At 49.2% G+C, this 12,185-nt stretch overlaps 1 protein-coding gene and 1 long non-coding RNA gene across 2 annotated transcripts in view; one reads left to right on the forward strand and one right to left on the reverse strand.

Annotated features, from left to right (window-relative positions):
* The window catches only part of LOC140429165 (uncharacterized), a 70,997-nt gene that overhangs the window by 16,246 nt on the left and 42,566 nt on the right, over positions 1–12,185 (forward strand). The window lies entirely within an intron of this gene.
* The window catches only part of LOC140429164 (N(4)-(Beta-N-acetylglucosaminyl)-L-asparaginase-like), a 52,807-nt gene continuing 50,846 nt past the window's right edge, over positions 10,225–12,185 (reverse strand). The window contains exon 9 of the mRNA XM_072515805.1: positions 10,225–11,937. Within this exon, the coding sequence (XP_072371906.1) occupies positions 11,843–11,937 (95 nt within the window). The 3' untranslated portion in view covers positions 10,225–11,842. The remainder of the gene's footprint in view (positions 11,938–12,185) is intronic.

Here is a 12,185-nt window from a genome sequence, read left to right on the forward strand (position 1 = left end):
CACCCTATCGAATGCCTTCTCTGCATCCATCGCCGCCACTATCTCTGCCTCCCCCTCCGGTGGGGGCGTCATCATCATCCCCAGCAACCTTCGTACATTAACATTCAGTTGTCTCCCCTTTACAAACCCTGTCTGGTCGTCATGCACCACCCCTGGGACGCAATCCTCTATCCTTGTCGCCATCACTTTTGCCAGCAGTTTGGCATTTACATTTAGGAGTGAGATGGGCCTGTATGACCCGCATTGCAGCGGGTCTTTATCTCGTTTCAGGATTAGCGATATCGTTCGCCTCCGACATTGTCGGGGGTAGCATCCCCCTTTCCTTAGCCTCATTAAAGGTTCTCGCCAAGAGCGGGGCCAACAGAGCCACATACTTCTTGTAGAATTCCACCGGAAACCCGTCTGGTCCCAGGGCCTTCCCTGCCTGCATGTTCCCCAGTCCTTTAATCAACTCATCCACCTCGATTGGCGCCCCCAGACCTGCCACCTCCTCTAACCACCGCCTTCAGCGCTTCCCATACTACCCCCACCTGAACCTCTCCATTGTCGTCGACCTCCAGGTATCGCTCAATACACCCCCTCACCCTTCCGCAGACCCCCTCGTCCGCCAGTAGTCCCATATCTAGTCGCCAGAGTGGGCGCTGCTCCCTTTCCTCTCCTAGTTCCAAATCCACCCAATGCGGGGCGTGGTCTGAAACGGCTATGGCCGAGTACTCCGTTCCTGCCTCTTTCGGGATCAGTGCCCTTCCCAAAACGAAAAAGTCTACCCGGGAGTATACTTTATGGACGTGGGAGAAGAAAGAGAACTCTTTAGCCATCGGCCTGGCGAATCTCCACGGATCCACTCCCCCCATTTGATCCATAAAGCCCTTAAGCACCTTGGCCGCTGCCGCCCTTCTCCCGGTCCTGCATCTGGACTGGTCTAGCCCTGGATCCAGCACTGTGTTAAAATCCCCCCCCCCCATTACCAAGCTTCCCACCTCCAGGTCCGGGATACGTCCCAGCATTCGCTTCATGAATCCCGCGTCATCCCAGTTCGGGGCATATACATTCACCAGCACAACCGCCTCTCCCTGCAGTCTGCCACTCGCCATCACATATCTGCCCCCACTGTCCACCACTATATTCTTAGCCTCGAATGATACACGTTTCCCCACCAATGTTGCCACCCCTCTGTTTTTCGCGCCCAACCCTGAGTGGAATACCTGTCCCACCCTTAATCTAATCTTAATCTAACCTGATCCGCCACCTTCAGGTGCGTCTCCTGGAACATGACTACGTCCGCCTTCAGACTCTTTAAGTGCGCAAACACCCGTGCCCTCTTAATCAGCCCATTTAAGCCTCTCACATTCCACGTGATCAGCCGGATTGGGGGGCCATTCACCCCCACCCCCCACCCCCCCCTCGTCGACTAGCCATCCCCTTTTTTAGGCCATCTCCCCATCCAGGTCCCGCGCACCAGTCTGTCCCCCAGGCAGCGCCATCCCGCCCCGATCACCTCATCTCTTACCAGCTCCCCCTTGCACTCAGCAGCAGCAACCCAGTCAATTCCCCCCCCCCCCCCCCCCCCCCCCCCCGCTAGATTCCCCTCTAGCTTGGTTACTCCCCCCATATTGCTTCCGGAAGTCAGCTAACTCTGGCTGACCTCAGCTACCCCCCGTTCACTCTTTGACCTCCCTGCATGTGGTGCTCCCTTCCTTCCTGCGCCCGTTTTCCCGCTATAATTTCCATAGCGTGGGAAAATACCCGCGCTTTCCTCTCGGCTCCGCCCCCTATGGCGCAGTTCCCTCATTCCCCTTCCCTGACCCTTTTTCCACCGGCGCCCACATTTCTTCGTGTCCCCCCCATCGAGGGGAGAGAAATTCCCTGTCCAACATTGCTGTACAATAGCCCTTCCCTTTCCCCACTTTACATTCCTGTACCACCACCTCGCTGCTTCTCTCCAAACATCAAACTCTCAAATCTAGTCCAGTTTCTCTTCTTGGATGAATGTCCATGCCTCATCCGCCGTCTCGAAGTAGTGGTGCTTGCCCTGATGCGTGACCCACAATCGCGCCGGCTGCAGCATCCCAAATTTTATTTTCTTCCCATGGAGCACCGCCTTGGCCCGGTTAAAGCTCTCCCTCCTTCTCACCACCTCCGCACTCCAGTCCTGATACACACGTATCACCGCATTCTCCCATTTGCTACTCCATGCCTTCTTGTCCCAGCTCAGGACCATCTCTCTGTCCATGTAGCGATGGAACTTCACCACTATTGCTCTTGGTGTTTCACCTGCCTTTGGTCTTCTCACGAGGACCCGGTACGCTCCCTCCACTTCCAGGGGGCCCGTTGGGGCCTCAGCTCCCATTAGCGTGTGGAGCATCGTGCTCACATAAGCCCCAACATCAGCTCCCTCTGCTCCTTCGGGGAGACCTAGAATCCGTAGGTTTTTCCTCCTCGAGCTGTTCTCCAGGGCTTCCAGCCTTTCTATGCAACTCTTGTGTAGTGCCTCGTGTGTCTCCGTTTTTACCACCAGGCCCTGTATCTCATCTTCATTCTCGGCTGCCTTTGCCTTCACTCCACGGAGCTCCATCGCCTGGACCTTTTGTGTTTCCTTCAGTCCCTCGATTGCCAGTAGCATCGGCGCCAGCATCTCTTTCTTAAGCTCCTCCACACATCGTCGGAGAAACTCCTGCTGGTCCGGGCCCCATACCATCTGGGCTCCATCCGCCGCCATCTTGCTTCTCCCTTCTCATCTCTGCCGCTGCTCCAAAGGATCCTTCGCAATCTGGCCACTCCCGCCGCTCCTTTCCATACACACCCGGGGGGGACTCCTTCCTTCGTCACCCCACGGGTTAGGTCGAAAATAAATTCCGTTGGGGCTCCCGATAAGAGCCCAAAAGTCCGTTAGAACGGGAGCTGCCGAAACGTGCGGCTTAGCAGTGCATCACCGAAACCGGAAGCCCGTGATCTGATTGGTTGATAGCAAATCTGCCCCAAATTTTAAAAAAAACACAGCTAAACTCGTAAACTTAAATTAAACTAATTAATTAATTAGTGTTGGCTGGTCAGGTGATGTGCTTGAGCTGCTTGATGTGGGAGCTGGCAGATCCCATTGCGAGCTGCAGCGACCACATCTGCAGTAAGTGTTGGCTGCTCGAAGAGCTCCGGCTCAGAGTTCATGAGCTGGAGTCTGAGCTTCAAACACTGAGGCACATCCGGGAGGGGGAGACTTACCTGGACACTGTGTTTCAGGAGGCAGTCACACCTGTCAGTGTAAGTAGTTTAAATCCTGCCAGTGGCCAGGGACAGCAGGGTGTGAGTGCAAGTCAGGCAGGTAAAGGGAACCAGCAGTCAGGAACTCAGGAGCCTCAGCCCTTGACCCTGTCCAACAGGTACGAGGCACTTGCTCCCTATGTGAATGGTGAACAGGGCTGCAGGAAGGATGAGTCAGCTGACCAAAGCACCATGGTTCAGCAGGCCATTCAAGGGGAGGGAGTAAATAGGCAAGTTGTAGTTGTAGGGGATTCTATTATCAGGGGGATAGATAGTACCCTTTGTGAGCAGGATAAAGAGTCCCGCATGGTATGTTGCCTGCCCGGTGCTAGGGCGCGGGACATCTCTGACCGGTTTGAAAGAATACTGGAGAGTGAGGGGGAGGATCCAGTTGTTGTGGTCCATGTCGGTACCAACAACATAGGCAAGTCTAGGAAAGAGGACCTGTTTAGAGATTATAAAGAGCTAGGATTCAAATTAAAAAACAGGTCCTCAAGGGTCATAATCTCCGGATTACTGCCTGAGCCACGTGCAAATTGGCACAGGGAGGCAAGAATAAAGGAAGTTAACACGTGGCTGAAAGAGTGGTGTGGGAAAGAGGGGTTCCTTTTCATGGGACACTGGCATCAGTTTTGGGACAGGGGGGACCTATACCGTTGGGATGGTCGCCACCTGAACCGAGCTGGGACCAGTGTTCTGGTGAAAAGAGTAAATAGGGTGGTCAATAGGACTTTAAACTAGAGATTGGGTGGGAAGGGAAAGTCAGGGAACCAAGAGGTGAAGTAATCAGTGGCAAGCATAGCTGCTTAGGAATACAAAAAAGCACGAAAAGACAGAACTCAGGAAAGGTTACGATAGTCCCCATCCCACAAAATATGACACAATGTATGGAAAGGCTCAGTAAACCAAGGTCCACCACACTAAGAAAACAAAAAGGGACGGTCAATAGAGAATTAAAGGTGCTATATTTAAATGCCAGGTTAAAGTCCAACAGGTTTGTTTCGATGTCACTAGCTTTCGGAGCGCTGCTCCTTCCTCAGGTGAATGAAGAGGTATGTTCCAGAAACACATATATAGCCAGATTCAAAGATGCCAAACAATGCTTGGAATGCGACCATTAGCAGGTGATTAAATCTTTACAGATCCAGAGATGGGGTAACCCCAGGTTAAAGAGGTGTGAATTGTGTCAAGCCAGGACAGTTGGTAGGATTTTGCAGGCCAGATGGTGGGGGATGAATGTAATGCAACATGAATCCCAGGTCCCGGTTGAGGCCGCACTCATGTGTACGGAACTTGGCTATAAGTTTCTGCTCGGCAATTCTGCGTTGTCGCGCGTCCTGAAGGCCGCCTTGGAGAACGCTTACCCGGAGATCAGAGGCTGAATGCCCTTGACTGCTGAAGTGTTCCCCGACTGGAAGGGAACATTCCTGCCTGGTGATTGTTGCGCGATGTCCGTTCATTCGTTGTCGCAGCGTCTGCATGGTCTCGCCAATGTACCATGCTTCGGGACATCCTTTCCTGCAGCGTATGAGGTAGACAACGTTGGCCGAGTCGCACGAGTATGTACCGCGTACCTGGTGGGTGGTGTTCTCACGTGTAATAGTGGTATCCATGTCGATGATCTGGCACGTCTTGCAGAGATTGCCATGGCAGGGTTGTGTGGTGTCGTGGTCACTGTTCTGAAGACTGGGTAGTTTGCTGCAAACAATGGTTCGTTTGAGGTTGCGCGGTTGTTTGAAGGCAAGTAGTGGGGGTGTGGGGATGACCTTGGCAAGATGTTCATCGTCATCAATGACGTGTTGAAGGCTGTGAAGAAGATGACGTAGTTTCTCCGCTCCGGGGAAGTACTGGACGACGAAGGGTATTCTGTCAGTTGTGTCCCATGTTTGTCTTCTGAGGAGGTTGGTGCAGTTTTTCGCTGTGGCGCGTTGGAACTGTCGATCGATGAGTCGAGTGTCATATCCCGTTCGTACGAGGGCATCTTTCAACGTCTGTAGATGTCTGTTACGCTCCTCCTCGTCTGAGCAAATCCTGTGTATACGGAGCGCTTGTCCATAGGGGATGGCTTCTTTAATGTGTTTAGGGTGGAAGCTGGAGAAGTGGAGCATCGTGAGGTTATCCGTGGGTTTGCGGTAAAGCAAAGTGCTGAGGTGACCGTCCTTGATGGAGACGAGTGTGTCCAAGAATGCAACTGATTTTGGAGAGTAGTCCATGGTGAGCCTGATGGTTGGATGGAACTTATTAATGTCATCGTGTAGTCGTTTCAGTGATTCTTCGCCGTGGGTCCAAAGGAAAAAAATGTCATCAATGTATCTGGTGTATAACGTCGGTTGAAGGTCCTGTGCGGTGAGTAGGTCCTGTTCAAACTTGTGCATGAAGATGTTGGCGTATTGGGGTGCGAATTTGGTCCCCATGGCTGTTCCGTGCGTCTGGATGAAGAACTTGTTGTCGAAGGTGAAGACATTGTGATCCAGAATGAAGCGGATGAGTTGCAGAATTGCGTCTGGAGATTGGCAGTTGTCGGTGTTGAGTACTGAGGCTGTTGCAGCAATGCCGTCGTCATGGGGGATGCTGGTGTAGAGTGCCGAGACGTCCATTGTGACGAGGAATGTTCCTGGTTCAACTGGTCCATGGGTGCTGAGTTTCTGCAGGAAGTCCGTAGTGTCGCGACAGAAGCTGGGCGTACCTTGTACGATGGGTTTCAAGATGCCCTCGATGTAGCCAGAGAGGTTCTCACACAAGGTCCCATTGCCTGAAACGATAGGGCGGCCAGGTGTGTTGGCCTTATGTATTTTCGGGAGGCAGTAGAGATCTCCGATGCGGGGAGTGCGTGGGATGAGAGCACGTAGGGTGCTCTGAAGATCTGGATCCAAGGTCTTGATCAGTCTGTTAAGTTGGCGGATGTGTTCCTTGGTCGGATCTGCGGGTAACTGTCTGTAGTGTTCTTGGTTGTTCAGTTGTCGGTATACTTCTTTGCAGTAGTCCGTTCTGTTCAGTACGACAGTGGCCCCTCCTTTGCTTGCTGGTTTGATGACGATGCTGCGGTTGGTCTTGAGAGCGCGGATGGCATTGCGTTGTGCTTGGGTGACGTTCGGGGCTGTCTTGTGAATGCGACTGATGAATCTGGCATTGACGCGACTCCTGACAGCTTGAGCATACATGCCGAGTCTAAGGCAGCGGCCTTCCGGAGGGGTCCAATTCGACTCTTTCCTCTTCGGTTGCTGCACCGCAGATCTCTCGGTTTGCTGTTCCGGTTCATTGATAGTCTGCTGGGGTTTGCTGTTGGCCTCTTGGGGTCTGTGGAAGAATTCCCGGAGCCTCATTCGCCTGATGAATTCCTCCGTGTCTGCCGCAAGACTGATGGGGTCCATTTTGGTGGTGGTGCAGAAATTGAGCCCTCTGCTGAGGACTTCGATTTCGTCTGGTTGAAGGGTGTAGTCTGACAAGTTGACAATAGATTTCCCTGTATTATTTTCTACTGTGGCACCGGGGGTGGCTTGGTTGCTGCTGGTGGTGATGCCGAGTTTCTCAAGCTTCCTGTTCTTGGTATGCATATAGGTGGCATAGTATTGTTGTCTCATCTGTTTGGCGGTGTTCCGCAGCTGGTCTGCTGCATCCTGAGCGCAAGTTGAGAATATGGCCTCTACCTTGGGTTCAAGGTTGCGTCGTCTGCTGTAGAGCTGGCAGACGAGGTGGTTGAGGAGTGTGAGAGAGGTGCGACGGCAGAGTCTCTCAGCGTAGTCTGTGTTGTAGGTCGACTTGAGTGGGTTTGTGATCTGTAGCCCTTTCGGGATCTTGTCTGCTTTCTTGCATCTTTGTAGAAACTTAATGTCAGTGTCTATATGCGCGATCTTCCTGGAGATCCTCTCCACTTTGAGCCGGCAGTTTGCGGTGTCGATGGTAGCCATGATGTGGAGATGCCGGGGTGAGCACAGTACGAAGTCTTACAACACCAGGTTAAAGTCCAACAGGTTTGTTTCGATGTCACTAGCTTTCGGAGCGCTGCTCCTTCCTCAGGTGAATGAAGAGGTATGTTCCAGAAACACATATATAGCCAGATTCAAAGATGCCAAACAATGCTTGGAATGCGACCATTAGCAGGTGATTAAATCTTTACAGATCCAGAGATGAGGTAACCCCAGGTTAAAAAGGTGTGAATTGTGTCAAGCCAGGACAGTTGGTTGGATTTCGCAGGCCAGATGGTGGGGGATGAATGTAATGCGACATGAATCCCAGGTCCCGGTTGAGGCCGCACTCACGTGTGCGGATCTTGGCTATAAGTTTCTGCTCGGGGATTCTGCGTTGTCGCGCGTCCTGAAGGCCGCCTTGGAGAACGCTTACCCGGAGATCAGAGGCTGAATGCCCTTGACTGCTGAAGTGTTCCCCGACTGGAAGGGAACATTCCTGCCTGGTGATTGTTGCGCGATGTCCGTTCATTCGTTGTCGCAGCGTCTGCATGGTCTCGCCAATGTACCACGCTTCGGGACATACTTTCCTGCAGCGTATGAGGTAGACAACGTTGGCCGAGTCACACGAGTATGTACCGCGTACCTGGTGGGTGGTGTTCTCACGTGTAATAGTGGTATCCATGTCGATGATCTGGCACGTCTTGCAGAGATTGCCATGGCAGGGTTGTGTGGTGTTGTGGTCACTGTTCTGAAGACTGGGTAGTTTGCTGCAAACAATGGTTTGTTTGAGGTTGCGCGGTTGTTTGAAGGCAAGTAGTGGGGATGACCTTGGCAAGATGTTCATCGTCATCAATGACCTTGCCAAGGTCATCCCCACACCCCCACATCTTCATCCAGCTGCAACAGCCGCTAGAATCTTAAGTCTTACTTCAATGCTCGCTACGAGATGGGCGCTCCTGGCTATCAACCTGTACCAGCTTTGAATCCCGCAGGCTCAGAACCCATACGAAAGGCCATTTGTTTCCTTGACCTGGTGGGCCATTCCCAAAGTTAAGTATTGGCCTGTTAGTTGTAGGAAGTAGCTTAGAAGTAGAATTAATGTAAAAGTATTGATTACTGTATATAATAAATGTGCGTTGATTTAACTCTTACTAAGCAGTGTGTTGGATTATTGATCATTACTCGGACTTGAACCACGTGGCGGGATCAGAAAGATACCTGGCGACTCAAGAGCAAAGGTGATAGAACAAGAGCAATTAAACTAAGGCTAAAACGAGCAACACAGGCAAACAGGAATCTGCTAAATATGCATCCTGTTTGGTGTGGGAATTCAAGAAAACCCGAACATCCTGTATATGTCTGAGTTTCTGAGCCTGAGGAGCATCTAGAGGCATAGCTGTGCATCTGCGAGTCTGAGATGAACCCTGCTACTACAGAAGGTGCAGGAGGTGAGGGAACAGGTGACCAGCAGACAAGAAGGCGCTGGTAATGCAGGAATCCCCTAAGCTAATGCCTTTTGCAAAACAAGATTTCAACTGTGATAACTGGGTGATGACTCTTTGGAGGAATGCAGTAAGGATCAAACCCCCATGGGGCATTTAACTGCAGATGAGAAGCAAAGGGAATAGAAGTGCAATAGTCACGTGAAAATCGATAGTTGGGGGCATAGACAGATGTTCCTGTAACCACACACTGGAACGGTTTGTTGCCTGTCTTGTATCAGGTGAATGATACCATGAAATGAGTGCAGGGGAACAGGCACAAGTCATTGGTACCAGAATCTGGAACTAGCTCACCTGAAAAAGTGGTGGAAGCCGATTGAAAAATAATTTTAAAAGAGAGTTGGATTGCTAGTTAAGGTTGTTGAACTTACAGGAATGTAGATGAAAAGCTGGGGCTAAGCACAACTGCTCTTTCAATGAGTCAACAGTGGCACGATAGGCAGAATGGCCTCCACTGTGCCATAATCCCTAACTTTTACTCATTAACCAACCAATTCGCTAACTTTAAAATCAAAAATGTATTTTTGAGAAATTGAGAATGCATTAGGAAGAGGACCGGGCAATTAGGATGGCTTAGTCCACTCTATTTTGCAAGTTTGCGACCAAAGTTTCTTGTCTCATATCATCAATGTTGCAGTTTATTGCACCTTTATCTCAGGTTCTGCGTGCGATATGTTGGGTGATAAACTTGCAAGTTAATAAAATGGATTGCTGTATCTCAGTGATAGGTCGGATTGGTTAGGCCAGCATTTATTGCCCTTCCCTAGTTCCCCTTCAGAAGGTGGTGATGAGCTGCCTTCTTGAACCACTGCAGCCCCTGAGGTATAGGTACACCCACAGTGCTATTAGGGAGGGAGTTAGAACTGAAAATAATTCTATACCCTGCGCTAATATTTATTATGCCATGGAACATATGTGAGCCATGAGGGAAGGAGAACTCTTGATTTGGGAATCAGTGGACCAATGTGTATTTTGCCCCAGCAACAGTGAAGGAACGGCGATACATTTCCAAGTCTGTTACTTCAGGCTGTCACAAAGTGGTTGAGTAGTGCACACAGGTACTAACTACCTTATTACTTACACTAAGTTGGGTGGCTCACAATGGGTGCATGCTTCCCAGCACCATATTGGAGACTTGCGACAACCATTTCGCACCTGAAAAAGAGATCTTTGAATTTCTTGATGGGCCGAATAGTCTCCTTCTGCACTGTAGGAAATGTATGTTTTTATGTAACCTCTGAGATTTCAACACTCATCCAATTCTTACCTCTGTGTTCTCAATATTATTCACTCCACCAGTTAACAGAGCTCTGGACTCCCTTCCCTAAACCTCTCCACCTCGCTACCCCTCTCCGCCTCCGTTTAAATACTCCTTGGAATTCTTTGGCCGAGTTATGGTCATTTGTCCTCATAGCTCCTCGTGGCTCGGTGTTAAATTTTGTTCACTAAATCTCCAATGAAGTACCGTGGGACATTTTTACGACGTTGAACTTATTGAATATTATTTTTGACTTGTAGAAATGTTCATAAAAGTAAAGCTATCCTCCACAAAAATGTAGTGTCAACTCTTTAATATCAGTTGCTGCATAAATCGTTTTGATCCATCTTTTTTTCTGCTAATTGGTAATCATTTTAATTCTGAAATTGATGTGGATGATCAGCTATAATCTTATTGAATAACAGAGCAGCTCGAGCGGCTGTACTTCTAACTCCTGAACCTGTTGCTCAACTTGCGAGGGCAGAGGTTATACTGACATGGCAAAATAACAGAGATTAGTCAGACACTGTAAATGGAGAGCTGCTTAATTGCAGCTCAACAATTGGCAACAGTTGGCAGTGCATCAGTTAAGTAGAACAATGGCAAAATAAGTTCCAAAAGGGCAGTGTAATAGCCACAGCTGCAACACCACGTCAGCAACCTCTCAATCCTTGCTACCTAAACTCTTTCTCACGACGACAAAGCACAAAACCGTTTGTGGGAGATGATGTTACTATTCATCTCAGCCTGCATCGATAATGCAAAGTGCAAATAAAAATCACACTTGGGGGCACTTCTTCAAATCATTCTCTCTCGACTGATTTGTGCATGTATCCAGAGTCCTGCTCACAGGCAGTTAGTTTTTAACGCTAGAACCATTGTAATAGAGTGCCTTTCTTTTTAAACATTTTAAAATCATTCCTTCAAGTCAACATTTGAAAGATGTAGCTTTTCACCAGGCCGAAGTGATGGTGTACCCGGTACAACTCAGTGTCAGGTTTTTTCATCAGGGGACAGTCTTGCATCTCAGTATAGGCACTCAAGAAGCAGAGGCTATTTGGAGTTACATTATCACCACTATATTCATGCAGGTCCGACATTAACGACATTGCGGTTCAACAGACTACCAACTTGCCACCCAAGAGTCTGAGTTATAGATCAAAAGCAAGTGAATGAATTAAAAAAAAAAAAATCCCTACAACGCAGAAGGAGGCCATTCGGCCCATCAAGTCTGCACCGACCTGCCGAAAGAAGGACCACTCTCCCACCCTATCCCTGAAAGCCTAGCTGAATTGTACATCTTTGGACTGTGGGAGGAAACCGGAGAACCTGGAGGAAACCCTTGCAGACAAGGCGAGAACATGCAGACTCCACACAGTCCCCCAAGACCAGAATCGAACCCGAGTCCCTGGCGCTGTGAGGTAGCAGTTATTTCTGATTGAATAGCACAACAGGCTTGAGGGGCTGGAAAACCTGTTTTCCTGGATCTTCAAACATACCCACGAATAGCTAATTCTATTAAAATTCTGGGTTCTCCAATTATTCACAGTCTTCTTCAAGGTTCAAAATAACTTACTGAAGGTCAAAAATATCAGTAAATGGAGTTACGGTACAGATCAATCATGATATAACAGTAGCAGAAGCCTGGGGGCCTGAAGGGGCCACTTGTTTCCATGTGCACACACAAAATGTAAAATTCATTAATTTAATTTACAGTACATCTCTGAAACTGAATATGCATTCACTTAATTGGCAAATCAATATGGCTCAAGTTCCATTTCACATTGTTGATAATGGTCCAAACTAAATTCAGCAGATTGCAGCTGGAGTCGAGAGTTGACATTTAGGTTCAGAATGCCGAGTGTAAACAGTCACAAGCCCTTCAAGGTCTTTGAAAGTGATGCATCTCAGCAGCTTTAAATGCAGTCTACGATCTGTTCGGAGATGTTCAATGAATTGTAAACCATAAAATGAAACTTGTCAAGTCCTGGACATTTACTGCATGCAGCACCTAAACGAAAAGGAGAACAAATTCAGGAAAACCCAGTTATTGGTAATGCAGCTCATCAGGCGTAGGCTTATTATCTTGCGTGGTACTTATTTACATAAGAACTAGGAGCAGGAATAGGCCATCTGGCCCTTTGAGCCTGCTCCGCCATTCAATGAGATCATGGCTGATCTTGACTCAGCTCCACTTTCCCGCCCGAACACCATAACCCTTTATTCTTCAAAAAACTATCTATCTTTATCTTGAAAACA

Source organism: Scyliorhinus torazame, chromosome 9 (assembly GCF_047496885.1).
Source record: "Scyliorhinus torazame isolate Kashiwa2021f chromosome 9, sScyTor2.1, whole genome shotgun sequence".
NCBI classification, from domain to species: Eukaryota; Metazoa; Chordata; class Chondrichthyes; order Carcharhiniformes; family Scyliorhinidae; genus Scyliorhinus; species Scyliorhinus torazame.